Source organism: Mirounga leonina, unplaced genomic scaffold, assembly GCF_011800145.1.
Source record: "Mirounga leonina isolate KUSES-001 unplaced genomic scaffold, KU_Mleo_1.0 Mir_200, whole genome shotgun sequence".
Taxonomy (NCBI): domain Eukaryota; kingdom Metazoa; phylum Chordata; class Mammalia; order Carnivora; family Phocidae; genus Mirounga; species Mirounga leonina.
The window spans coordinates 4,451,890-4,478,536 of NW_023270503.1; the positions used below are offsets into that span (position 1 = coordinate 4,451,890).

General features: G+C 59.0%; 1 protein-coding gene across 8 annotated transcripts in view; it reads left to right on the forward strand.

The window, feature by feature from the left end:
- Positions 1-26,647, forward strand: part of MYO18A (myosin XVIIIA) — a 95,357-nt gene that overhangs the window by 52,838 nt on the left and 15,872 nt on the right. For all 8 annotated transcript variants that reach the window (XM_035027679.1, XM_035027674.1, XM_035027675.1 and 5 more), the window contains 27 exons: positions 1,533-1,544; positions 2,150-2,326; positions 2,551-2,641; positions 2,936-3,128; positions 3,965-4,051; positions 6,028-6,169; positions 6,323-6,482; positions 7,386-7,572; positions 7,858-8,101; positions 10,801-10,910; positions 13,995-14,060; positions 16,941-17,069; positions 17,784-17,927; positions 18,313-18,402; positions 18,533-18,652; positions 18,847-18,958; positions 19,372-19,499; positions 19,714-19,868; positions 21,632-21,755; positions 21,846-22,046; positions 22,608-22,718; positions 23,190-23,294; positions 23,576-23,722; positions 24,122-24,235; positions 25,534-25,650; positions 25,832-25,915; positions 26,343-26,480. In XM_035027679.1, coding sequence (XP_034883570.1) covers positions 1,533-1,544; positions 2,150-2,326; positions 2,551-2,641; positions 2,936-3,128; positions 3,965-4,051; positions 6,028-6,169; positions 6,323-6,482; positions 7,386-7,572; positions 7,858-8,101; positions 10,801-10,910; positions 13,995-14,060; positions 16,941-17,069; positions 17,784-17,927; positions 18,313-18,402; positions 18,533-18,652; positions 18,847-18,958; positions 19,372-19,499; positions 19,714-19,868; positions 21,632-21,755; positions 21,846-22,046; positions 22,608-22,718; positions 23,190-23,294; positions 23,576-23,722; positions 24,122-24,235; positions 25,534-25,650; positions 25,832-25,915; positions 26,343-26,480 — 3,488 coding nt within the window. The remainder of the gene's footprint in view (positions 1-1,532; positions 1,545-2,149; positions 2,327-2,550; positions 2,642-2,935; positions 3,129-3,964; positions 4,052-6,027; positions 6,170-6,322; positions 6,483-7,385; positions 7,573-7,857; positions 8,102-10,800; positions 10,911-13,994; positions 14,061-16,940; positions 17,070-17,783; positions 17,928-18,312; positions 18,403-18,532; positions 18,653-18,846; positions 18,959-19,371; positions 19,500-19,713; positions 19,869-21,631; positions 21,756-21,845; positions 22,047-22,607; positions 22,719-23,189; positions 23,295-23,575; positions 23,723-24,121; positions 24,236-25,533; positions 25,651-25,831; positions 25,916-26,342; positions 26,481-26,647) is intronic.

The following is a 26,647-nucleotide window of genomic DNA, read 5'->3' on the forward strand; positions in this document are numbered from 1 at the left end:
CTCTGTTAGCAGACACCCCTGTGTTGCTTGCGCCTCTTCCCAGCCCCCCACCTCGGAGCACAAGGCTCCGAGCACCCGGAGAAGCATCTCTGCCCCTGGGCTTGGGCGGCGGTGATGCGGAGCCCTGTGAAGAGCAGGGGGGCGGCGGTTCTGAGGCCGAGGGGGAGGAGAAGGGCCCTAAGTCAGAGCAGTCCCCCTGAAATAACTCTCCTTCTTGTTCCCTTCCTGACAGAGGCCCCCGAGGAGCAAGCGGGTAACTGACCTTGGCCCCTCCCTGGGGGGTTGAGGCCACCTTGTCCCGTCTTGGTGCTGGCCCTGGGCTCTCTCTGGGGACTGGGCTTGTTCTGTCCGAATGGAGGGGACTGGCCTGGGAGGAGCCCCAGGTTGAGCAGGGAGAAGGCGCCTGCTGGCCGTGAGGCCCCAGGCCTAGCTGCTCCGACTCGTTTTGCCTCCACATCCTGGGACCTCTCAGGATGCCCTCCAGGGGGCCTAGATGTCGGGTAGGGTGGGCTTGCCATCTTGGGGCGTTCCGAGGCCAGTTTTCCCAGAGTCTTCTTCCCTTCCCTTCACTGGTTTGGTAGCCGGGTCTCTTCCCTCTTGCATGGCAGGGTGGAGACCACTAGGGGGCAGCAGGCACCGTGGTAACAAATGGGCTGCAGCTTCTGCACTTGGACTTGGGGGCTTGTGAATGGCTAGGACTTGGTCTGGCTTGGAAGAGCTTTGCTGCCTTCCTCTGAGATTATGTTGATGGGCGGGCACTCGGAGCACCTCTTCACCCCTTCCTTCCCTTCCTCAGAGGACTCCTGCCTCTGAACGGCGCCTTGGGCTTTGGCCGCATCTTCTCTGGGATGTGAAGGGCCCCAGGCTACTCAGCAGGAGCGAGAAAGCACTGGTGGGTGGGTGGGTGCACAGAGGGGCAGGCGGTTCCGTATCAGGTTCCTTACGATCCCAGCAGGTGGCATCCCTGCCAAAGAGGAAGCAGGCTCTGAGTTAAAGTTGTCTCCAGACTGTGTAGGTGGGCAGGCGGGTAGGCGTGTGGCTGTGTCTTGAGGAAGTTCTTCCAGTCTGAGGAGGTGACGAGACCAGGTTTCCTATAACCCTGTATTCCGTCAGCACTGCCTGCAAGCAGACAGATCTGGGTGTGTCCACACAGGGACCCTGTTGAGCAGGGTCTGTCACCTCCTCAGAGCTTCCAGTATTTTCCAGAGGATGTGTGCACATGTGTGCACGTGTGTGTGTGTGTGTACGTGTGTGGTGTCTTTGTAGGTTTGTGTGTGTGTGTGTGTCAGCGTGATTATACCCGTAAACATACTCCTTTGAGATTGTGTGTGTGTGCACTTGGGTATATTTTTGCATCTCTGAGTCTGAATGTGGTTGCGTTTTCTCGCCTGCTCATCCTCACAAACACCCCCCCCCACACACACACACACACCCCACGGTCCCTTCCCACGGACCCGGCAGGTTCAGCTGATGACTGGTTGCTAACACGCTGTTTTTCTTTGCATGCTGCATGCTGGTCCTTTGCCTTACAGAAGCTGCTGAAGGTAAAACCTTGTTTATTGTTAGCTTTCCCTAATTGCTGTGATTAGACACATGTTGGCTGAGGCACGTCTGTCTGCCTGGGCTCTTCCCTTTCCCCTGTGGCTTCTTCCACTTCCCCGCTGTTGGGCCGTGGGGTGGTGGTGGTCTCCCCTGGCAGACGCCTGGAGGTAAGGGAGAGGGTCCTGCTGCGTTCACGGAAGGGGGAGGCACTAGAACTCTCTCATGACGTGTCCCCCACAGGCTCACGTGGCTCTTGTGCTCATCACAGGGGGGCTGGCTCATGCCCTGACTGTCCTTCCCCAGGTTGGCACCCCTGAGGCCAAGCCCTCCAGAAGAGAGGTTCCGAGCTGCCTGGGTGCCCTCTGGTGGCAGTGGTGTAGAGTTCCCGCCTCTTTTAGGACCTGTTGTTCTCTCCGCCCTCAAAGGACGCAGCCGTTGGCTGTCTCTGTTTTGCCTAAAGCCCCTCTGGTGTCATTAGGGCTGGTTTTAACTCCAGAAGATGCTCGGTCCTCAGGTCTTGGCCATGGGAGCCAAAGGGCGCAACAGTCATCAGATGGACTAAGGAGAAAGACCCAAGGTGCCAGATCCTTTTTTTTCTACCCCGTAGCTGGGCGCAAGCAGTTTGCCCGCCACGAGTGGGCCCAGAAGGCCGCATACCTGTTGGGCTGCAGCCTGGAGGAGCTATCCTCAGCCATCTTCAAGCACCAACACAAGGGCGGGACGCTGCAGCGCTCCACCTCCTTCCGCCAGGGCCCCGAGGAGAGCGGCCTGGGAGACGGCACAGGTGCCCCGAGCCCCGTGGCTGCTGGATGTGATTGGGAGGCCCCATGCAGGCCTCATTGCTGTCTTCTCTGGCGGGGGGAGACCGCTGGGGTGAATAGATGCTTCCATCAGAGGGAGAGGCCCAGCTCCAGGGCCCCATGCTGATTTGACCCTGGGTGGCTAGAGAGCATCCGCCCATGGGGATCCCCAGAGGCAGGAGGTAGAGCTGATGCTCTTGCCCCACAGGCCCCAAACTGAGTGCACTGGAGTGCTTAGAAGGCATGGCGTCCGGCCTCTACAGTGAACTCTTCACCCTTCTGGTCTCCCTGGTGAACAGGTGAGTGCCAGGCAGGGCCCAGGAGCTGCCCAGCCTCCTGCCATGACAAAGGGGGAGTTGATGGCTCCATGCTGGTGGGATCGCTGAGGCAGCGCCCTTCTCCACCAGCAGAGGGCTCACCGTCCTCGCGGGCGAGGAGAGGCACGTCCTCCCCACCAGGGTCCTGGGCACCTGCGCGGGGATGGAGATTTGGCTTGGGGCGGAACAGGGCTGCCTGGGCGCCACGGGCAGACCAGTGGGGCCTGTTCGGCAGTACTGCCCTGGACAGTCCTGACCCATGCTCTCCCTGTGAAGGGCTCTCAAGTCCAGCCAGCACTCGCTCTGCTCTATGATGATTGTGGACACTCCGGGCTTCCAGAACCCTGAGCAGGGTGGGTCGGCCCGCGGAGCCTCCTTTGAGGAGCTGTGCCACAATTATGCCCAGGACCGGCTGCAGAGACTCTTCCACCAGCGCACCTTTGTGCAGGAGTTAGAAAGATACAAGGAGGTAGCACTTGACCTTGCCTCTGCCTTGCCCACCCCCCCACCCCCGGCCTCAGCTTCCTGGCACCCACAGGGAGGACATCTGTGGAGAGGGAAGGCCCCACCTTCCCTGCTTTTGCTCTCTGGCATTTCTGTCTCCCTGTGCGCCCCGGAGTAGTAGTCTTGTCCTGCCCCAGACTATATCCTCACTTTGTAGAGAGTTTGCTCTCCAAGAAGCTGCAGGTGCATTCGGGGCCCCTGAGAGCCCCTCCTTGCCCACCCTCAAGGCACCTGCCTAGGCCCCGTGAATTGCCACCACGCAGTTCCTGCCTCCTTGTGGGTCGGCCAGGCCTTCCCTGGCTCCCTGGCTCCCTGGCTCCCAGTCTGTTAAGATGGTGATTGATCATGTAGGGCCCCCTCCATAAAAGGGTGTCCCAGATGGGACAAGATCTAGAAATCCTACCTCATGGGCAGGTGAGATGAATGAACTGGGGAGGATATTTATCTTGGCTGAGAGAAGATTCAGGAAGCAAATGACAGCAGTCTTCAGGCGGTTCAAGGATGATCGTGTGAAGTCGAGAGTAGGCTTATTCTGTATAGTCTCATCAACTGGTGTGAGTAATAGGAACGGGGGACTTTTGCTCAGTGTTAAAGAAGGTTAAACGACTCTTAGCTGTCGGAAAAGGCCATGTGGTGCCTTGGGAGGTGGTGAACACTTGTCAGAGGGGCTGCTGGAGGGGAGGAGCTCCTGAGAGGGACGGAAGGGCGGACTTGCTGGCCCAGCGCCCCCTCCTGGCCTTCAGCGTAGGGCGGCACCCCCCAAGGGGCCTGCGCTCACTTCCTCTCTCCCTTCCCTCCTAGGAGAACATTGAGCTGGCATTTGACGACTTGGAGCCAGCCGTGGATGATTCTGTGGCAGCTGTGGACCAAGCCTCCCATCAGTCCCTGGTAGGAGTTGCAGCGAGGGCCTGGGCTGACCCTTCGTCCCCTTGTCTGTCCCTTCCCCTCAGTCGAGCCCTCGCTGTGTAAGCTACTGTTGCATGGCTGGTCTGGCCCGGAAGGTAGCACTTCCTTCTGCCCTGGTGCAGTGAGAGCCCTAGCCCCCGGGTGTCCAAGCCACGGGGCGGAGGCATACCTGCCCCCTCCTCCCCAGGCCCTGTCCTGTGCCCGCCTGAGCCTCGTGTGTCTGCCAGGAGCCTGGTGTCTCCTCCTTGGTGGTGAGGGCTGGGCTGGACCCAGAGGACAGAGTCATCCCTCCCACTGTCCCCAAAAGACTGGTGCAGCCAAGCAGAGTGGGTGAGGCGTCTGTGCAAATAGGGAGTCCGTGCCTTGCTCCAAATATGAGCCCTCACCCCTCAACCTTTGGGACAGGCTTTGTCACACTTTGGATGAGGATCTCGGGCACTTGGCTGGCCTGATGAGCACTTGGCATGTGCTGACTGTCTTCAGTTAGGGAAGTTTCAGAAGGCACTTTACTAGAGAATTGGCATTTTTGCTAGGCTGCTGCTTCCCATCTCTGCTTTGACCCCTGCCTCCTTCTCTATCTTCCTTGTGGGCAGGCCCTGCTGTGCTAACAAGGGGTTGGGGCCCCAGGGAAAGTGAGTGTCCCCCTAGGGACTAGTATTTAAAGTACCCAAGTTCCATGTCCCCTCCCCCCCGCCCCCAGGGAAGCTGGCTTTTCTTTTCCTGACACCTGGGTTCCCAGCTGGCCTTCGCTGAGAGCCTTTGCCATTCCCAGGAGATGTGGGGAAGTCAGTCCCTGTGGCTTAGGAGGGGCAGCATGTCAGATAGCATGTTTGGATGGGACTTGGCTATCCCTTCCCTTCCCTGCTCTCCCTGTCTGATGGACCTCGGCACCTCTGGGGACGGGGCCCCTGGGTGCTGAGTCTGCCACTCACTGTCCAATGGCTTCATTGCCCAGTCCTGCCATGTAGCTCCAGCCACTCTGGGACCTTAGCTCCCCATCTGTCCCTGGCCACATTCTGCTTCCTCCTGGTAGTCACACTGACTCCCTTGGGCAACCATGGGGTGGGGGGACGATGCAGGCAGCTGGGTGCAAAGAGAGGGAAAAGCACTTTTCTTACTTCTCTTGTCCCCCCAGTCCCGAAAGGCCAGGAAAGAATGGGGTGTAAGGGAAGGTTCCATCCTTCTTGCTCAGGGAAGTCTTGGAAATGCCATGGAAAAGGCACCTTCAGCCCAGATGCAGCCACAGTCTAGTTCGTGTGACCCGCATAGGGTATTAGAAATCAGAATTCTCTTGAAAAGCTGGAGGCTTTACCAATGCTAGGCCAGTGTTCTTCCGGGACAGCGGTGGGCTGCAAGCTGATGGGCGGCCCTTCCCTATAGATGGGGACATGTGCTATGCCATCACCCCGACTCCACCCATTCCGGCTGTTATATCTCCTAAGCCACCCATCTTACGATTTTGGCACTTGAGCCTCTGACCCTGCAGGAGTCCCACCTGCAGTGCTCGGAACACTCTCTGGGATCCCCCCTGTCAGGGGGACCAGGCTTGACCCCACAGCTGTCACTGGCTGACAGCTTCCTTCAGGCCACGCCCCCTGCCTGGGGCCTTCCAGAATTTTTATCTCATTAATCTGCCTGGGAGGTGATGCCCAGGTTGTGAGAGCAACATGGGCTCACCGATGGCCCTTGTGACTTCCAAGAGGACAAGGATGGTTCACGAGAAGCCTTCAGCCTTTCGGGGCTCTGGACACAATTCCTGGGAAGGAGATTTTGCTGTGGGCTTCTCTCTCTAACCTCTGTCCCGCTCCCTCTTTCCCCTTGCTGCCCGGCTGCCCCACAACGTGTCAGCCAGGAGTGACAGGAGCTGCAGTGCGTGTGCGTATGTGTAGCAAGTTTATAGTGTGTGGCCGGGCCAGGGGCTCCGTGAGACACGGTGGCTTCTCTTCGCTTCTCCACAGGTCCGCTCGCTGGCACGCACTGACGAGGCGAGGGGCCTGCTCTGGCTATTGGAAGAGGAGGCGCTGGCGCCCGGGGCCACCGAGGACGCCCTCCTGGAGCGCCTTTTCTCCTACTATGGCCCCCGGGAAGGTGACAAGAAAGGTAGGTGGTACCCATGGAGGGCTCTTTTGCTTCCTCTCCGGAGAACCCACTTGTATGGGTCTAGACGGTACTGCCTGGAAGGGCTCACTGAGTCCCTGGGCTTTTTGGGGGCCTGTGCCCTGATGATCCGAACCTTCCTTCTCCCCCGCTCAGGCCAAAGCCCCCTCCTGCGCAGCAGCAAACCACATCATTTTCTCCTGGGCCACAGCCATGGCACCAACTGGGTTGAGTACAATGTGGCTGGCTGGCTGAGCTACACCAAACAGAACCCAGCCACCCAGAATGCCCCCCGGCTCCTGCAGGACTCCCAGAAGTAAGAACACCACTCACCCGGCCCATGTCCCATCCCTGAGGCTGGTTTTGGGCTTCCTGGTCTCAGAGGCCCCCTCGCCAGCGGGGTTGATGGCCTCTGTTTCCTGAGAGGGGACAGCCAAGGCCAGTTGGTCTGGAGGGCCTGGGGGTGGCCTCCTGGAGTAGAAGTGGGATGGACATGGTTGGAGGGACCTGTAGATTGAAATTTGAATAGCACCTCCAGGTTCTTCACAGAAGGCAGGAGTAACAAAAACAAAACAAAACAAAACAAAAAAACTTTAAAAAATGGGGCACCTGGCTGCCTGAGTTGGAAGAAGCGTGCAGCTCTTGATCCTGAGGTCCTGAGTTCAAGCCCCATATTGGTTGTAGAGATTACTAAAAAAAATGAATAAATAAAATAAGACACAAATAAAAAACTTTAAAAGAAGGGAGGAGTAGCCTTAGAAACCCCTCAGTCACATAAGGCCTGTCATCCATTTTGTTTATTTAGCAGATAATTATTGGGCGCCTACTCTTTTAGGTACCTGGCAGTAAATAAAACAAAACTCCCTGCCCAGTTGGGGGGGGTGCACATAACAACCAGTAGATGTCATACGCAGATTATATGGTATGGCAGAGAGGGCTGGGCTCTAAACTCTCCTGCCATCCTGGACTTCTGCCCTCCCTAGTGATGGAGAAGAGAGGATCACACTTCTGTCCCCCTCCGCCACCCCCCCACTGGTTTTCTCTTCTTCCTGTTTGTAGATTTCCCTCCAGTTTCTCTCTAGGGTGTGGGGCATGCAGCCCCAGGCCCCTGGCCACGGCCATATGGGGGACTTGGGGGTGTCCTAGGAACTGGGAGGACACCCTCTACTAGTCTCTCAAAGTGACTGCCTTCCCTCCTTCACCCTTCCACCTCTGGTAGGAAAATCATCAGCAGCCTGTTTCTGGGCCGGGCAGGCAGCGCCATGGTGCTGTCAGGCTCCATCGCAGGCTTGGAGGGCGGCTCACAGCTGGCGCTGCGCCGGGCCACCAGCATGCGGAAGACCTTCACGACGGGCATGGCGGCTGTCAAGAAGAAGTCACTGTGCATCCAGATTAAGCTGCAGGTGGTGAGTGTGCCTGCCCAGGCCCCATGGCCCTTTCGGGGCTCCTCTGGCCGTTCTGGGGAGCACCCGGCTTACCCGGTACCCACTCAGCATCCCCCTCTGCTGGGTCCTCTGTTCAGTGCTGCCGCCTGAGTGGCCCCTCGGGCCTCGTGAGGGTGGAGTTGTCCGGGCTTGGCATGTCTTGGCCGGCGGTGGGACACCTGCCATCCTGCGAGGAGCAGAGATGCTCTCCTGGGCACGGGCTGGGCCCCCAGAATCCACCGAGGCCTGTCCCTCTCCCTTTGGCAGGACGCCCTCATTGACACCGTCAAGAAATCAAAGCTGCACTTCGTGCACTGCTTCCTGCCCGTAGCAGAGGGCTGGGCCGGGGAGCCCCGGTCCGCATCCTCCCGCCGAGTCAGCAGCAGCAGCGAGCTGGACCTGCCCTCGGGAGACCACTGCGAGGCTGGGCTCCTGCAGCTGGACGTGCCCCTGCTGCGCGCCCAGCTCCGGGGCTCCCGCCTGCTGGACGCCATGCGCATGTACCGCCAAGGTGGGGCCTCCTTGCGTCTCCACTCCTCCTGTTTTCTGGAGCCGTTCCTGCTCCTCCCCACCTTCCAAATGGGACCCGTGGGGCTAGAGGGGTGCTGCTCCCCTCCTGTCTCTGGTCTGGCCCTGGATCTCTTTTCTGCTCTGGTGCCTGCTCGGGGGTGGGGGTGGGGTGGCGGGGAGCTGGGGGGTGGTCTCTCCAGCCCGGTCTGTTCCTTTCTTTTTCTTTCCACCTGGCTGCCTCCCTTCTCCCTCCTCTCCTTTCTCTATTCGTCCCCTTCAGCCCCTCCCCGCCCTGCCCCACAGGCCCTGTTCACACAACCCCCCTCCCCCCTTCCCTGCTCTGCCCACAGCAGCAGACCTGTGCCCACCTAGAGCCTTCTGCTCAGTGACGCTAACTACCTCCGAGAGCAGGCTGGGCCATACCCCCCACTGAGAAATGAGGTGCTAAATCTTTCTGAGGTACTTAAAATTCCCAAGAAAGTTCAGCCAGATCCTTTTTATGGTCCCATCTGGAGGAGGGATTGGAAGGGGTGAGAGTAATAGCATAGTTGACCCCTGACCAACTTGGGTTTGAACTGTGGGGGCCCACTCACACGCGGGCTTTTTGTAGTACGGTAGGGTAAACGTGTTTTCTCTTCCTTCTGCCTTCCTCAATAACATTTCCTTGCTTTACTGTAACAATACGGTTCGTCCTACACATCACATACAGCCACGTGTTCGTCGACTGCTTATGTCATCAGTAAGGCTTCCGGTCAACGGTAGCTTATGAGTTGTTAAGTTTCGGGGGGAACTGAAAGTTATATTTGGATATTCGACTGCGCAGGGGGTGTAACTCACGTTGTTCAAGGGGCAACTGCTCAGCATTGTTAGAACATTTGTAACCTACCAGGCACCGTTCTGGACTCATCATACACACTACTCTTTTAATCCTCACAACCATCTCATGAGATGTTGGTACTATTACTGTCCCCAGATGAGGAGACTGAGGCTCAGAGAGGTTAAGTAGCTTGCCCGAGGTCACACAGCTCATGAGTGGCAGAGCGAGATTTGACCCATGCGGGCCAGCTTCTGAGTTCATGCCTCTCGAGTGGGGTTTCATTTGCCTGGGAAGTTATGGGCTGCCAGATTTCTGCCCTTTTTTCCTTTGATAGGAGAACTGGCAGGGTCCCACCTGCCCATAGCCAGGTCCCCTTGAGGCATCCCCATGGACCATCACTTTTCCTTAGCAGTCAAAGCCACAAAACAGGCTCCCTGCCCTGCTCTAAATAAATCTTCGATCTGTCCCCACGTCTTGATATGGAGTTGGTGTTTATTATTTCAAAACCAGATTGTTACCGCTCTGAACCAAAATCAATGTGCTTTACTCAAACAAGCAGATCGATGAGGCCAGCAGCAGCAGGCCCCCCTCCCCTTGCCCAGCCCCCAGCCACCATCAATAGCGCTGATGATTAATTAAGATGCCAGGCGTCCAGACCTGCTATCCTGGCCCATCAATTTAATTGCAATTTAGATACAATCAATAGCTCACTTTGTCTTGGCCCCTCAGCGGCCCCCGCCTCCTGTTTCAATTATCGGGCACATGCATCAGCCTCATCTCCCAGTTGGAGGGTTTCCCGGAGCTAGTGAGGCTGGTGTAGCAGAGCGAGCCCCTGACGGGCTCTCGAGAGCCCGGGTTTGGAGTCCAGCTCTGCCTCCAGCTGCCGCCTTTGTGACCTTGAGCAAGCCCGTCAGTCCACCTCTTCGGCCTCAGTTCCCAGGCCTGGAAGATGAGTTGGATCTGGTCTAAGACCCCTTTTCCGTTTGAAATTCTGTGAATGTGTATGAGTGGGTCTCTCAGTCCCCCACTGTGGGCTCTGGTGCCCTCAGGTGGCTCAGGGTGACCTCCTACCAGCCACCATCCCGACCTTGCTCCAAGCCAGAAGCCATCTGACCTTTGTCCTGGCCTCAAGCCTACACAGCAGGGAGGTCTCTGCTAGAAGTAGTGCTCTTCAGGGAAAGAGAATCTAGAAGTCTTTGGGTCACCCGGTCTAGGGCTCAAGGTCAGGATGGGAGCAGGAAGGGGCACCCTTTCTGTATCCTGCTTCAGGGAACTGGGGAAAGGAAGGAGCATTTTACTGAACACCCATCATGTGAGCCAAGCCGTGCTTTCCACATATGTTCTCATTCAAACCCCATGACTACCGTGCAAGGTAAGCAGCAGGTCCCCCCTTGAAAGATGAGGAAAGCAAGAGTCAGAGATGTTGAATGACTCATCACATGGTGTCAAGAGCCAGGGCCAGGATTCTGACCCCAAGCCCATGCACTTTCCTCTCGGCTGCTCTCTGTGGCCCGATTTTCTTTTTCCTTGTTAAGTCCTGAAGACGTTGTTCTCTCTGGGTATAGCAGAGTCCTAGACTCGGAGGCTAGAAAGCATCTCTCTTCTCCATAGCATTCCTTCCAGGTGGGCAGCCGTCCCCTGTTCGCACACCTCACTGACAAGGCACTTATTTCTAAAGGAACCCGTTCCCGTTGTAACCTTGCAGCCCCATGGGAGGGCAGCCCTAACTGTCCTGCAGACCCCTGTCCCGTACCCCTGCCTCTTCCTCCCGCACCTCCTTTCCCAGGTCTGCCTCAGCCTTAGGCTCTCCTCCCCCAGCAGCTTCTGCCCCTTCCGGTAACTGTCCCCGAGTGCGAATTGGCTCTGGGCTGCCCTCTCTCTAGGTTACCCTGACCACATGGTGTTTTCCGAGTTCCGCCGCCGCTTCGACGTCCTGGCCCCACACCTGACCAAGAAACATGGGCGCAACTACATTGTGGTGGATGAGAGGCGGGTAGGTCTGGGCCCCAGAGCCCTACCAGACCCCCTTCTGCTCAGACCCCTCCGAGCAGCTGCCCCTCCCTGCCTAGAGAGAGCCCGGCTGGCCCTTGCTCTAGCTCCTGGTTTTGGCCGCCCGGGCCAGGACAGGGGCGCGTGGCAGCCAAGCTGGGACAGTGGGGAGAAGGCAGCCTGGGGCGTGGCCTGTAGGAATCAGAGAAGACCCACTCTCTTTGGAGGCCAGAGTTGGGGGTCTCCGCTCTCTGGTGAGCTGGCCATCTAAGAGCCTCCCAGGAGGCAGATAAGAGCTGTGTTTTGGGTGTTACCACTGGTAGCCCCTGGGCCCTTCGGCCTTAACTTCCACATAAGGGATGGTTCCTGCAGCAGGAAGCTGTCCAGGGGTGGGGCAAGCGTCCGTCCTCAGGGCAAGATTGATACGGCAAGGCCTTCCGGTGCCAGGGTAAGCTGAAGGCTCCCGGGCCCCTTGTCAGTACAGGTTGCTGAAAACAGGGCTGTCACCCCCCAGAGGCAGCTCCTCAGAGAGCCAGAGGGCTCCTTGAGCAGAGGGCGCCTCCTTCCCTGTGCTCTGCCTCAGGCACCCGGCCTGACTCTGAAGGCATCTCAGACCTTGGGATGGCTTCCCTAAGAGGGAGAATGCTCTGCAGAATGGGGCAGAAATCCCCCTTCCCCTTGCCTCCTGAATCACAGACCCACATTCACGGAGGCCTCAAAAACTTCTCTCCATCCAGGACCTGCCAGTGTCCTGGGTGACCTTGGTGTGCGTGTAGATGACCCACCCGACAACCCCCTTCTCTCTGACCCCTGACCTTTATTCCAGCCTCCTACTCACAGCTACACCCAGATCTTGTCACCCCTGGAAATGCTTCACCTCGGAAATCTTCAATTCCATCATGGCCTTCCCTGCCCACAGCCTCCTAACCTGTGCACCTCACTTCTCTCCTCTCAGGACACCTGCTCTTTGCCTCTGTTGAGACCTCTCATGTCTGGACCCCACTGCGTTTTCTCTGCTCTGTCCATTCCCTTCTGACTTTCTTTTATGCTCACCTCAATGCCATGGTCCTGCCCTCCAGTCACTTGGCCTTCATCACCCTCAGCTCTCCTGTGCCTCCCGGGGCACCTGCCCTGCCCAACCCCCATGCTGAAGGGCCAGCCTCCGGGCATCTGCACTCCTCGGTTTGGGTTTCCCAAGGGCTAGGGGAGAAAATTATACAACCGGGTGGACCTGAAGTCCTACAGGTTCATGGTCTCCAGCCTCAACTGGGCCCTTGCTGTGGCCCAGCAAGTTTTTCATATGCCGCATCCTTCCCTGGCCCCTATTCCAAGCTCCTTCCCTGCTGTTCTGTTCTCCATCTTTCTCCTCCAGTCCCCCGCTACCCTGCCTACCCAGGTCATCTGCCCAGCAATTGACCTTGCCTCTAAGCGGTCATAAAATTGAGGCTCCAGCTTCCTCCTCTGCCTTGTGTACACTTGTCTTCGGGTGCCTTCTTGTTCAGCCCTCCTGTCTGGGTGGGAGAGGTATCCCCTCCCTCGTCCAATCCCTTCCTCCTGTGCTTTGGAATCCATTCCCCGGGGCTCCCTGGAGGCCCGCTCCATCCACGCTAACTGTTCTCTCTCTCCCGTTCCTTCAGCCTCTCCTCCGCTGGCTCTTTCCTCTCAGCGGAGAAACATCCTGCAGATAGTTGCTTGGAAAAGAGCCTCCCATCAGCCCTCTCTCACGCCAGGCAGTTGTCTGTGGCTCGCCTGCACCCTCCCCGCCGCCACCACCCGTCCCTCCACCCTCAGCTGCCTGGATCCCAGCCCCGACACCCTGGGCCTGGTCTTCTGTCGCCCATCGCCCTCCATGTTGCCAGAGCTAATGACCACCTTACTGTGCTTCTTGGCAACATCTGACTCTCTTGACAACTCTGTTCTCTGCTCAGCTTCCTTGCTGCCGCTCCTGGCTTTGCCTTTTCCCTCCGAGCATCCCTTCTTCTACCTGCCCCTGAAGTAAAGGTCTCTCTTCCTTAAGACGCTGTCCTTGGCCATCTGTGCTTTCTAATCTACAGCCTCTCCCCGGCCAACTTCATTCACACCCATCGTTTCAATTACCACATACGTACTGACGATTTCTAGATCAATACCTGTAGCCCAGGCCTCTCTCCTGAACTTCAGACGTGCATTTCTATCTGGCTGCTTTCTGGACTTTTCTACCTGCATGCCTCAAACTCAGCATGTTCAGACCACATTGATTCCATCCCCTCCCCAACCTACTCTGGCTCGTCCGTTTCCTACCTTGGAGAGTGGCACAATTATCTGTTTAGCTATATAAGTCCGAAACCCCAGTGCTGTGGTGTCCCTAGATTCCTCCCTGTCGGCTGCCCTGCCCCCTCTATCTCCTTCACATCTCTGGCATTTCCGCCTCTTCCTTCCCTTTGGGTCAGGCTCTAGCCTCCTCTTCTGTGAATTCCTGCAGTAGCTGCCTGAGGGGGTCTCCGTCCATTCTCCCCTCGTGTGCCAGTGGGGATCCCTGGAAAATGCAAATCCGATCCTGTCCCTCCCTGACCGAACCCTCCGGGGGCTCCCAGCGCACACGGGTGCCCCACCCTTTGGCTACTGCCCACCTTTCTAGTTGTACCTTAACCGCCCTACCCCCTTCCCTCCTGAACTACCTGGTTTCCTCAGCGCGTTCTCTTGTCTTGCGCTTCCATGCCTTTGCTCGCGCTCGTCCGTCTGCCCGAAATGCCCTCTCCCCGACTTTGGCTAGTTCTTCCTTGTAACTGAAGACTCAGCACAAGCTACACCTCACCTCCTCCAGGATGCCTTCCATGGTCCCTGTGTGACTTAGTTGCCTCCTCCTCTGTGTACTTCACTAATTCACTTGTCTCACTCCCCAGCAAGACAACTTACTGCTCTCGTAGTCATCCTTACGTCCCCAGAATCTAATCTAGGGCCTGACAGTGCGGAAGCCCACCGAAAGTGCTTGTTGAATGAGTAACGGACTGCCTCCGCGGAGGCCCGGGAAGGACTCGCGGCCTGGGCGAAGCCCTGTGCGGAGATGGGGGCGGCCCCTGGCCTCCCTGACAGAGGCGTCTCTCTGCAGGCGGTGGAAGAGCTGCTGGAGTCCTTGGACCTGGAGAAGAGCAGCTGTTGCCTGGGCCTGAGCCGGGTGAGTGGTCACTGCAGGAGGGCGGTAGGGCCCGGCCCTCACTCTCTGGTCACCCTGTCCCAGTGGCTGGCCCTCCCCTTCTGACTTCCCTTCCTCTGAATAACCGACTCGTTCAGAGCCATGAACACCCCCGTGACGTCGGGAGGGGGAGTGGGTTGGAAGGTGGCCCTGAACTTGGCCTGAGTCCCGGTGTGGAGAGTGGGGAGAACAGAAGGGAGGAAAGCTGGACAAAGCAGGAAGGCAGTAGGCAGAGTGTTCCAGAGGCGCCCCCCGCTCCCGGGGCTGCTAGGGCCCCAGAAGGCCAAGCAGGATGCGGTGAGGCCGTGCCGCCACCACCTGCCCACAAGCCCAGTTCCTCACGGAATGGAATGTGGCGTCTGCAGGGCAGGCACGCCCGGGCCCGGGTGCCAGTCTGCTGCATCACTCCACGCCAGAGGGTCAGGCGAGCGTCCCTCCCACGGGCAGGAGGCCTGCTCGCCTCTCTCTCCTCAGGCTGGGAGGCTTGACAGGCGGCTTCCACGTATGCGCTCCAAGGGCCGTGGTGGGGGGAGGGGCACTCGGGAGCCGAGGGGGGATGCCGAACCTCTCTCCACCTGTCAGCAGGGAAGGAGGGAACTCCGGGTGCCGGGGCTTTGTGGGGAGTGTGAGGCGGACGCGGATGCTCGCAAAAAAGGCTTGGTGTTGCTTGTCTGCTCTGTTCTCTCGGTTCTGTCTTCTGAGTCACGGTCTTGCCCCTTCGCTTTCCCATCCCCTGGCTGTATCTTTGTCTCGGCTGGTTTTCCCTTTTCCTTTTGGCCCTGGCGGTTCCTGGCTCTGTCATTTTCTGTGTCTTTCCTTGTTCTCTGGGTGTTCTGTGATCTCTTTTTTTCCGTGTCATTTTTCTGGTTTGGGTCTCTTGCTGTGTCTGACTCAACCTCTCCCGTCCCCAACTATCTGTCAGCTCAGGGGCTGCCGGCTGAGCTTCCTCCCTGGGAAGCCTGCTGTCAGAGGCTTCGCTTCAGCCTCTCGGTCTCTTGGGCGGGCTCCTGCCCCTTCGGCAGTCGGGGCTGCTGCTGGCTGGCATTGGGGTGGCACCTCCTCCAAGGCATGTCTTGGGCAAGAGAGGGCCTGTACAGGCCGGTCCTCTTCCCAGCTACCATCTCAGACCCTCTGCTTCATCCCCGGTGCCTGGCCGAGGCGGACGAGCCCCAGGGCCCACTCAAGCTCAGAGAGAAATTAGGGGCAAAGTTGGATATTTGCTCACATCTGATTTGGGAGAGAAATTTCAGGGCCTCTAGGCTGTGGTTGGACTGGCTGCTGAGCAGAGATTCCGTGTGTTCGTCGTATTGCTTCAGAGGAGGGGGTCTCAGTCAGAGCCCACGGGACCCTGAGGGTTCGAGCAGGGTGTTAGAGGATCTTGAGAGCCTCCTGATATTGTTTATAAAATTTGTATGGATGCGTCTGTTGGGGAAGGAGAGGGCCCTGAGCTTTCACCCAATACTCAAAAGGACTCTTAACCCCACTAATGTACAGCTGCATGAGAGAGGTCTCAGGCTCCCCGCTCCAGTCCTGAGGCCATCTTTTTTCTTCTCATTGTGAGACGCTAAGAATGGGGGCCACTCTCCAGCCCCTAACCCGCCACCTCCCTTCTCCTGTCTTAGTCAGACCAGCTATGTGCCCTGACCACTAGCCCCTATGTCTGCCTCCTGGGGGACTTGGATATTCCCCACCCCCTGGTGGAATTTCAGGCTCACACATTGTGAGACATCAAGGCTCAGGTAGGACTTGAGGCCATGGGAGACCCCAGGCACTCAGCATGAGTGTGGGATTTGGGGAAGCAAGCGTTGCTGAGGACCTGAGCTGGCTTTCTCCTAGGCCAGCCCCAGGGGACTAGGTTTCTGTGCAGTCGCCAGAGGCTAAGCTTTCTCAGCAGAAAGTGTAGGCCTTCTCTCCACTTATTCCCTGAAGGGAGGGCTGGGGACACTGTACATATTGGTTCTGAGTGTTTCCCGTGCTCTTTGCCCCACAGAAGGGAATTTTCTGTGTTCTGGGCAGGGTGGAGGTGGGCACACACCTAGGTGTCTCTTTGCCCTCTGTGAGGATCCCAGAGTCTTCTCTCACCTGTGTATTTCCCCCTCTTCTCTTAGCAGGGAAGACTTTACCCAGCCCCAGTTCGGAGCACCAAAGAGCGAGAGGAAATTCTGGCTGTGGGGGCTCCCAGCTGGTTCTTCTCCTGTCTGCCCTCCAACCCCCAAACCTGTAGGACAGGTCCCTTGATTGGGCCAGCCCCCGCCCACCCCCCTGGCTTTTTCATGAGCTGAAACCTGGGTGTGGGGGGGGGGGATGCTGGCACATGAAAGAGAAGGCTGTCTGAGAGGAGCCGGACCGGGGATGGGGCCCCACCCTTTCTCTGCGCACGGCTTCTGGGCCTTTCTCTCCTTACACACATTCACCACCATCCATTTGGCCTGATCCCAGGCAGCTGGCACCCGCAGTTGGGCCCTCCAGTGGGCTGTGGGCATAGGGGGCACAGACAGTGTTGCTGGTGGTCCTGCAGGAACAAACCGCCATAGATGTTGCTGAGGGGTGTCCTGTCCCCATTTGACTGTGGCTGCTTTATGTCCTTCTTGTCCCAGATACCTTCCCTTTGACTTCCCTCTCCTTTTATCTCTCTTTGAAGTTAAGTTTCCCACCTTACTCCTCCTCTTCCGGAGAAACCTCCCCAGCCCCCGGCCTGGCCCTCCTCCCTCAGGCTTCCTGGGGCCTCTCCTTGCTCCTTCCCTCCTCTCTTGTTCCCTTGGATTTTCAGGTTCTTCCCGGGGCCAAGGACCCCCTCCCAGGCCTGCTGGTGTCCTGTGTCCCCAGCCATCTCCCGCCTTCATCTGGCCTGCTTCCCCACAGGTGTTCTTCCGGGCCGGCACATTGGCTCGGCTGGAGGAGCAGCGGGATGAGCAAACCAGCAGGAACCTAACCCTGTTCCAGGCGGCCTGCAGGGGCTACCTGGCCCGCCAGCACTTCAAGAAGAAAAAGGTGCTGTTCCAGGGTATCTCTGTCCCACTCCCCAGCCTAGATGGCAGAGCAGAGTTCCCCGAGTGGGGTGGGGGTGGGGGGTTCAAGGGAACATGCTGGGGCAGGAGGCTGGTCTTGGGACTATGAGTTATTGTCACCTGGGGGAGAAGAAGCAGGGACCTCCCGGGGCCACCATGCCCTGGGCCAGGGTGGGGAATGGGCAGCTCCTTGGTGCCAGCGAGCCTGCTGGTTATGCCCAGCACTGGGGCCATGGGGCCTGGTCCTGGGGCTGGGAGTGGGGGGCAGCGCCTAGGCGAAGGCGGGCTCTGGATCATAGGTGGGCTCTGGACCATGAAGATTAAGGAGCTGTGTCAGCGACTCCTTTTCTTATTAGCAAGTCCATAAAACAGCCAGCACCACCGCCTCTTGTGTTTCAGCAAGATTAGGTTTTATAGCACATCTAGGCCAGGGTGCTGGAAATAATCAGGCAGCAAATAAAGCAGATGAAATTATTCCTAATGACGGCAGAGTGGTTAGTGCCCAGTGCGGTGTTCCCAGGGCTAGGCTCTCTGCTGCCCACTCTCTGAGGGATGGGGAGAGGCTGGGAGCGAGGGCTGGGTGGCCAGAGGAGTCAGGTGGCCAGAGGAGCGGGGGGAGGGGGAGGGAAGTGGGGAGAGTCCTGGTTGGGCTTGGGACTGAGAGCCCTGCTGTGCACCACCCTCCCCCCCAACTTAGATCCAGGACCTGGCCATTCGCTGTGTGCAGAAGAACATCAAGAAGAACAAAGGGGTGAAGGACTGGGCCTGGTGGAAACTCTTTACCACCGTGCGGCCCCTCATCGAGGTACAGCTGTCCGAGGAGCAGATCCGGAACAAAGACGTACGTAACAGCTCGGGAAGGGCCAAGTCGATGGAAAAGGACTAGTTCATCCCTGTGGGCAAAAAGTCTTGCTGGCTTGTCTTGGGCTCCCAAGCGCTCTTTATTTAGTCCAGAGAGCCAATGTCCTTGAACGATACCTGTCAAACACAAGGCATTCCTCTGGGGCGCTGGCTAAATTGCTGGGTAGCCTCCTGGTATAAAATCTCAGGCGTCCTCAGCATCTGGGGAAGGGTCTAGGGATAGGGGCCCCTGGGAGGCGGGGGCTTCCTGTTCCCTGTGTCCTGGCCCGAGCTTCACTGGCTTCATTCACCCCAGTGGTGCAGAGTCCAGGCGCCAACCTCTCTCAGAGCCTCTGGCTCACTTTGCCCTCTTTACTGCACCCTAGGAGGAGATCCAGCAGCTGCGGAACAAGCTTGAGAAGGTGGAGAAGGAGCGGAACGAGCTTCGGCTCAACAATGACCGGCTGGAGACCCGGGTGAGTGAGTCCCAGCGCCAGGCCGACTGGCCCACCTGTGCGGGGTGCCAGGCCCAGGAGGCCCCCCTGGGGTTCCAGCTGAGCGAGGCAGGCATTTCAACTGGTGGCGACTCCCTCCCCCCAACCCCAGATCTCGGAGCTGACATCGGAGCTGACTGACGAACGTAACACGGGAGAGTCCGCCTCCCAGCTGCTGGACGCGGAGGCCGCGGAGAGACTCCGAGCCGAGAAGGAGATGAAGGAGCTGCAGGTGAGGGCAGGCCCGTGCTAATGACCACCATGCTCTGGCGTCCATCTGCTCCCCCCCCCTCCCCCCCAGGGACGGGTGGCCCAGCACCCCTGTCTGCCTGGGGGAAGCACGTGCCCATGTCTGCATGGCTCTGGGCCGTGGCCGGTCCTGGGGGAGGGACTGGGATGGCAGCCTCACAAGCCTGCCTTCTGCAGACCCAGTACGATGCACTGAAGAAGCAGATGGAGGTGATGGAGATGGAGGTGATGGAGGCCCGCCTCATCCGGGCAGCTGAGATCAACGGGGAGGTGGATGATGATGACACAGGTGGGTCTGAGGCCGGAGGAGCTCAGCAGGGCCTGAGCAGCGAGCTCGGTACCACTGCCTCTCCCCGGGCAACCACAGCTGGGCCCCGGCCTGTCTCCCTTCTGCGGGCTGATACAAGTCTACAGTGACAGAGATAGATGAGAAAGTAGAGGTGCCAGTGAGTGCAGGGGATTATCATGGAGGGCCATGAGAGCTGTGATAAGGACAGGGTCTGAGGGCCACGGTCTGGTGGTCCCTGAGGAGAGGACGGCACACATAGCCACATGCCCTCTCTGCTCTTCTCCTGGCTTGGGAGGAAGCTGTCCTCCCAGAGACCTTCCTGAGTCCCTCTGGCTGATGCCGCCTTCTGCCCCTCCCTGTCACATCCTTCTTCCCCTCCGCTCAGTGCTCCCTTGCCTGCCCCACCCCCACAGGCGGCGAGTGGCGCCTGAAGTATGAGCGAGCCATGCGCGAGGTGGACTTCACCAAGAAGCGGCTCCAGCAGGAGTTTGAGGACAAGCTGGAGGTGGAGCAGCAGAGCAAGAGGCAGCTGGAGAGGCGGGTGAGGCTGGGACAAGGAGTGCAGGCGCGGGGCCCTGGGAGCACCGGGGCTGGGGACGCCCAAGGGCAAGCTGTTGTTGGAGTGTGTTCGGGTCCCTGCGTGGCTGCGACCCCATCCCTCATCCCTAGATCTCTCCCTCGCTTGCCCCCCCTTCTCCATGCATGCTTCCGGCCTCTCCCTGTCGGCTGACCCCACCCCCCCGTCTGCGCCCTAGCTCGGCGACCTGCAGGCAGACAGTGACGAGAGCCAGCGGGCTCTGCAGCAGCTGAAGAAGAAGTGCCAACGGCTGACGGGCGAGCTGCAGGATACCAGGCTGCACCTGGAGGGCCAGCAGGTCCGCAACCACGAGCTGGAGAAGAAGCAGAGGAGGTGGGTCCTCTGCCGTGGGTCCCCTGCCCCAAGGCACAGGAGACTTTCTAGACCAGCCCCAGACAGGGCTCCCTGCCTCCTCCTCCCGGGAGGAGAGAAGGAAGGAGGGCCTGAATTTGGCGGGGGGCCTTGGTGACATGGTCCCTTGGCCTGGAATGTGAACAGGTCTCACTCCTGACCTCTGAGAAGCCCTCAGGCCCCATCCCTACTGAAGGCCTGCTCAGGCCTCGGCTCCGGACCTGCTCCCTGCAGCGTGTGCTCGTTACCCTGCCTGGGCCCAGTAAGGACGAAGCTTCCACCAGTCCCCGTGCAGAAAGCACTCGTGCCCCTCCCTGCCCCTTGCCCCCACCCAGCTCCCCATGTCTTGCTTGCCTCAGCCACACAAACACACTCTCCTGACTAATGTTGTTGAACTACCGTGCCACTTCCATCTCATTATGGTAATGACACAAAGGAGGGGGGCAGCCCTCACAGGATCAAATCCAATCTAAATTAATTTCCCTGGCTGGGGATGGGAATGGGACGCCTTTATTAGCAACACCGGGGAACCCACACACCCTGGGAACAGCAGGGTGCCCCAGGGAGTGGGAAGAGCGCCTGGTTCCCCTCTGCAGGGGAGGGCTTCTTGGCAGAGGCCCCAGGTGCGTTCATGAAGGGACAGCCCCGCACCCACGACCCTGGGGGTGAGCAGGGCAGAGCTGAGTCCTTCCAGTGACCCCGGGTTTCCCTCGGCCTCCTGGGTACTCTGCTGTCCTCCCAGCTGGGTGCCGCCTGCAGAGTGAGGGGAGCTGGGAGATCTTAGTCCTCCCAGCACCGTGCCTCTCTGCCTTTACCCCCACCCTCCCATTCACTAGAGGCACCCTTAGTGGGACCCCTCTCCCAAACCCCCTGCCCCCATGGCAGTGCCAGCCTGGCCTAGTTACCATCTCCCGCGCTCCCTGCTGGGTAACTTATTAGGTTTCATTTCAGCTGCCTGGAGTTTGCTTACCTTTTTTTTTTTGATGTGGGGTTGGGTTGGGGGGAGGCTTTCAGTTTTCGAAGGGAACCTTATTAGCTATTTGGGGAAGGTGTTAAGAGGAATTTCAGCAATTTGCTCCTTATTTAGAGTCACTGGGCAGGGGAAATAGGAGACTGGGAGGTAGAGGAGCCAAGAAAGAGGCCCCGACTGTGGACTGCAGCTCAGCAGGACTGCTGGCTTCTGGCCGGGAGGGGTGGGGGGGTCCTGGTGGGGACACGGGTACTGCTGGGCCACGTGGGCCTGGCCAGGGGCTGGCACCCAGAGGTGGGGGCTAGAGCCAGCTGCTCATCTGGAGTGGCCAAGTGGAACCGCGGAAAAGGAGTTAGATGAGGCAGGGCGTCCATTTCTACATATTCCGGTGCCCACCCTGCTCTCACCCTGGTCCCACATGCTTTGATCTGTCTAAATGGAAAAGGTCAAGACAACGACGGAGCAGAGTCTGTCCACCTCTTCCCCAGAAGCAGTCTGTGGGCCCCTCCTCGGCTCACCTAGTATAAGGGCTCCTTAGACCCACTCAGTGAAACGTGCCCTATCCCAGACAGGGTGGCCAGCAGGGCCTCGATGGCCTGTGATGCTGGATGTCACCTCACCGCTGCCCCCCACTTCCGGGCTATGCGAGGAGTCCCCCTCTGCTTGTGTCCTGTCCGTATCCATGGCCCTGCTTCCTGGCAGCCTGGGGGTGCTGGAGACCCAGACTCTTCCCTGCCCTGGTGGAGTCACCCTGGCTGTCCCTGCTCCCTCGCAGGTTCGACAGCGAGCTCTCCCAGGCACACGAGGAGGCCCAGCGGGAGAAGTTGCAGCGGGAGAAGCTGCAGCGGGAGAAGGACACGCTCCTCGCCGAGGCTTTCAGCCTCAAGCAGCAACTGGAGGTGCGTGGGCCACCCACCATCCATGCCCCAGCTGCTCCCTCCCGCCACCGGCAAGAGCTGGTCCCAGGCTCATCTTCTCTTTTGCTCCAGGAAAAAGACATGGACATTGCTGGATTCACCCAGAAGGTTGTCTCCCTGGAGGCTGAGCTCCAGGACATTTCTTCCCAAGAGTCAAAGGATGAGGCCTCTCTGGCCAAGGTCAAGAAACAGCTCCGGGACCTGGAGGCCAAAGTCAAGGATCAGGAAGAGGAGCTGGATGAGCAGGCGGGGACCATCCAGATGCTGGAGCAGGTGCCGCAGGGTCTGGCTGAGGCGGGCACCGCCATCCCCACAGCTAATCCAGGGCATAGCCAGAGGGGGGCAAGTTCCCACGTGTAGTCACTCATTCGTTCCCTTACTCACAAAATGTTGAGTGAGCACCTGATCTGTGCCAGACACAGTGTGAAAATAATTATGCTTTTGTGCGGCTTTCCACAAGAACAGATCTTGATTGAGCTCTAGTGGTGAGGGGCCCAGGCTACCCGGCAGCCAGAAAGCCACGAGCCCACGCGGCCTGCCGCTGAGCCACCGTGTCAGTTCAGAGAGCTAGAGCCTGAAGGCCAAATGGAAAAGCTGCCTAACTGTCCCCACCTCTGGCAGCCTGCTCTGGGCCGGCGTCAGACATTCAGTGAGGGGGGTGGCTTCTCTGGAGAAGCCAGCTGCCGCGGGAGCAAGGCGGGGGCTCAGTGAAGTGTGCTGGCAGAGATAGCCCCTGCTCCCAAGTCCTGGGAGAGCTGTCCATCAGGGCGCAGTGGGCAGGGGTCAGGGTGCCGCTCAGAAAGGAACCTCGTCCCTCCCCACAACCACCTCCAGGCCAAGCTACGTCTAGAGATGGAGATGGAGCGGATGAGACAGACCCATTCCAAGGAGGTGGAAAGTCGGGATGAAGAGGTGGAGGAGGCCCGGCAGTCATGTCAGAAGAAGGTAACGGGTCCAGTACGAACCCTGCTTCCCCCATCACTGCTTTAAAGTAAGGGGTTTTCTGGTTCCCTACCATAGCCACACTACCACCCATTGCCATTCTGGACTTGAGGTCCTGGCCTTGGCTGGGATGTGTGCCTCGGGGACTATAGAGAAAGCTCGGTCCTTTGAGGGACGCATGCTCCCTGCTTCCTGGGCAGTCAGCGAGGCTGGCCCGGTAGGGCCTGCCCACTCTGGAACAAAGCCTCCCACTCTGGCATGGGGCTGCGGTGCATGGGCTGCCATCCCTCCTCCCCCTCCCAGGCTGCTTTGAAACCCTGGGAACTTTGAATTCAGGGTCTGACCCCTCTGGGGTCTGCTCAGCCCGCCCCACAGCTTTCCCAGGGTCAGGGTGGGGGGATCCAGAAGGGAAGGGGCCCAGATGGCACCCGACACTGAAGGGACCGACGGGCCTCTGTCCCCACGGCCCTCCAGTTGAAACAAATGGAAGTGCAGCTTGAGGAGGAGTACGAGGATAAGCAGAAGGTGCTGCGAGAGAAGCGGGAACTGGAGAGCAAGCTCGCCACGCTGAGTGACCAGGTGAGCAGAGCCTGAGGTGAATCTCAGAGATACCAAGCTGGGCAGAGGTAAGGGGGGCCGGGCTCTGTGGAGCCCAGTGTCTTCACATGGAGAATGGGGGTCATTACCACACAGAGCACACCCTGGCTTCTCTCACTGCCTGGCCTGACCCCGGCACTGCCTCTGTTGTTGTGTGTTCGGGGGGCTCTGAGAATGAAAGCAGGGGTGAACAGCGGGCGTGGGGAAGACAGGAAGAGGCTCTGTGGTGGAGACCAGAGCCCCAGCTTCTGCTGTGCACCCAGGTGAGCCAGCGGGACCTGGAGTCCGAGAAGCGACTCCGGAAGGACCTGAAGCGCACCAAGGCCCTGCTGGCCGACGCCCAGATCATGCTGGACCACCTGAAGAACAACGCACCCAGCAAGAGGGAGATCGCCCAGCTGAAGAACCAGGTATCTGGACAGAGAGGAGGTGGTCAGGTCCAAGGGGCAAACCACGCTTATGGTTTTAGTTCTTTCTCTCCCTGCCTTCCCCTCTCAGGGATTCTTGAGTCCTTGAGAAGGAAGGTAACAGGGGAGAGGGAGAAGCCACTTGTAGCCACCGGACTCCTAGGATCTGTGCATGCCAGACGGCATGACTGCCAAGCCCCAGGATGGCGTGGATGGGTCCCCGCACCCGCCTTCCCTGCCCGGGAGACACCCGTGTGTGCAGCCCCAACAGGCCACGGCCCGGGGGTCTGAAGGGAACAGAGCACCTGGCCTCCTTCTCCCCTGCGAGCACCCTGTCCAGCCCTCCGGCCGCCCAGGCCTGGCTGACGTCTCTCCCTGGGGCGGGGGCGGCCCTGTGTCCAGCTGGAGGAGTCCGAGTTCACCTGTGCCGCAGCCGTGAAAGCTCGGAAGGCAATGGAGGTGGAGATCGAAGACCTGCACCTGCAGATTGATGACATCGCCAAAGCCAAGACAGCGGTGAGGAGCCGGGGTGTGTGGGCCGGGCTCGGGGAGCTGAGGGAGAGTAGAGCGGGGACAGACAGGGGCCCTTCCCCAGCCAGCTCCCTTCACACCAGGGCTTTCTGCAGGGAGAGCGGGCCTCCCCTCCTTTGCCTCTCCCCACTCAGAGCAGAGGCCCAGGAGGGGGGCGAGGTAGAAGAGGGAGCCAGCAAGGGCCCATCTCCCTGTTTAACCACCTGCCTGTGGGAGCTTGGCCACAGGCCTCGACACCATAAATAAAGGCAGCTAATGTGGCCGAGGGATGTAAACAGGTGCCTGGAGATTAGCCGAAGCACCGATAAGAGGATGGGATGGCTCGGGTTCCCTCCCCTTCCCCTGGCCAGCCCACTGACAAGCCCAAGTGGCAGCTAATTAGAGCTCTTATTTAATGCTTCCCTTTTAATTCCCTACCTCTCCCACGGCCCATCCATCAGCCCGGGAATGCATTACTGGGATGCGGACACCAGTACCTCCTTGGGCAGGGAATAGGGCAGCGGGGAGGCTGGGCTTGGCTCCGGGCTGGTCACCCATCTGCTGAGAGATCCCAATCTCCCGGGCTTGATTTATCTCTATGACATTTGTGCTCCTCGGCAGTTTTCAGGTGAGTAATTCAAATTCTTTAATTGTGTTAAAAAAGGCTGTTATAAAATTACCATTTTATTTAAATCCGAGTTAAATTTCTTGGCGGAGGCTTCCCCAGCTCCCCACAGCCCGGTAACAAGATGGATGGGGCTGAGAAGGAGCCAACGCAGTGATTTTGGTTTGGAATTATAGGCTAATAGATTCATTCATTTCCTGAAGCTGCTGTTGGCTGTCTCCTCCCCTCCCCCCAGGAGTGGACTGGCTGTGGGGCCGGATGGCTGGGGAGCAGGCCATCCCAGGGGAGATGAGAATCCAAGCCAAGAGAGCCTCGCACATTCGAGGGGTCCTTCCCCGAGGCCTGAAGGGGGCAGAGTGCATGCAGGTTAGGGCCTAGATTGCTGGTGCCCAGATGATGGGTCATTTGTTCTGGGCAGACCTTTTCTGCCTTCTCATTAGCCTTCAAAGAGCTGCCAGGAAGCAGCTGTCATTTAGCCCAGGGTCTGCCTGTGCAGTGAAGACAGCCTTGCCTCAGCTCCCTGAGCGCCACGGGGTCTGGACCCCGCTCCAGTGGCCGCGCCCGGCCCCATCAGCACCCCCTTCCCATTGGAGGCGGCGTGGGGAAGTTCAGACTTGCCACCCGCTGCCATGAGGCACGCGAGGCCTGATGCCCTCTGCTCTGTCTTGCCTCCATCCAGCTGGAGGAGCAGCTGAGCCGCCTTCAGCGTGAGAAGAACGAGATCCAGAGCCGGCTGGAAGAGGATCAGGAGGACATGAACGAGCTGATGAAGAAGCAGAAGGCGGCCGTGGCTCAGGTGCCCCACCACACCCCGCACCACAGACGCTGTCCCTGTGGTCCTCTTCAGAAGCCCCCACAGGCCACTTCTTTTGGGAGCGGCAGGCCCGCGGGCCCCGGCACAGCACTGGGCGTGCGATGTGGCAGGCTGGGGTTTGTGTTCACGGGGGATCCTGCTTCAGCGCTCACTCCTTTCCCAGGCCTCGCGAGACTTAGCGCAGATGAACGATCTCCAGGCTCAGCTAGAAGAAGCCAACAAGGAGAAGCAAGAGCTGCAGGAGAAGGTGGGCACCAGCATCTCCCTTGGTAGAAAGAGGGTGCGGGGTCGCTGTATGTAGGGGCAAACCCCCAAGCTCATAGGATAGCAAGTGCTCCTCTCAGTCGTCAGTAATCCACAGAGCAGCATCAACGCATGTGAAGGCCTAGGCCTGGAGCCATATCACCATAGTAGACATTTTGGCTTCAGCTGCCTCACTTCACATTTCTATTCCCTCTCTGGTCCTTGGCTTTTTCCTTTCTCTCCAAAGGGCAAAATCTGCCAGCGTTGGGCCAGGTGGGGAATGCCTCTGGCTCGGGGCCCCATCCTTCCACCTCCCCTGTGCATCCCTCCCTCCACCTTCTGGTCGATCACCATGGTGATCTTGCCGGCCCACACTCTGCCCCCTCCCCTCGGAGCTCAGTTCTTTCTTCTCTTCCTGCCCCCACCCCCAGCTCCAAGCCCTCCAGAGCCAAGTGGAGTTCCTAGAACAGTCCATGGTGGACAAGTCCCTGGTGAGCAGGCAGGAAGCTAAGATCCGAGAGCTGGAGACCCGCCTGGAGTTCGAAAGGACCCAAGTGAAGAGGCTGGAGGTGGGTGCACCCTCGTCCTGGTCCGCAGCTGAGAGCAGGGCAGAGCCGCCCCAGCGGCTGGAGCCACGCATGCTTGGCAGCTCTGGGCAGGCCGCGGCCGTTCCTCAGAGGCCCCTGCCAAGCTGCCAGGCCAGCTGACGGTGCGGGTGCCTTCCCCCCGCCCTCCC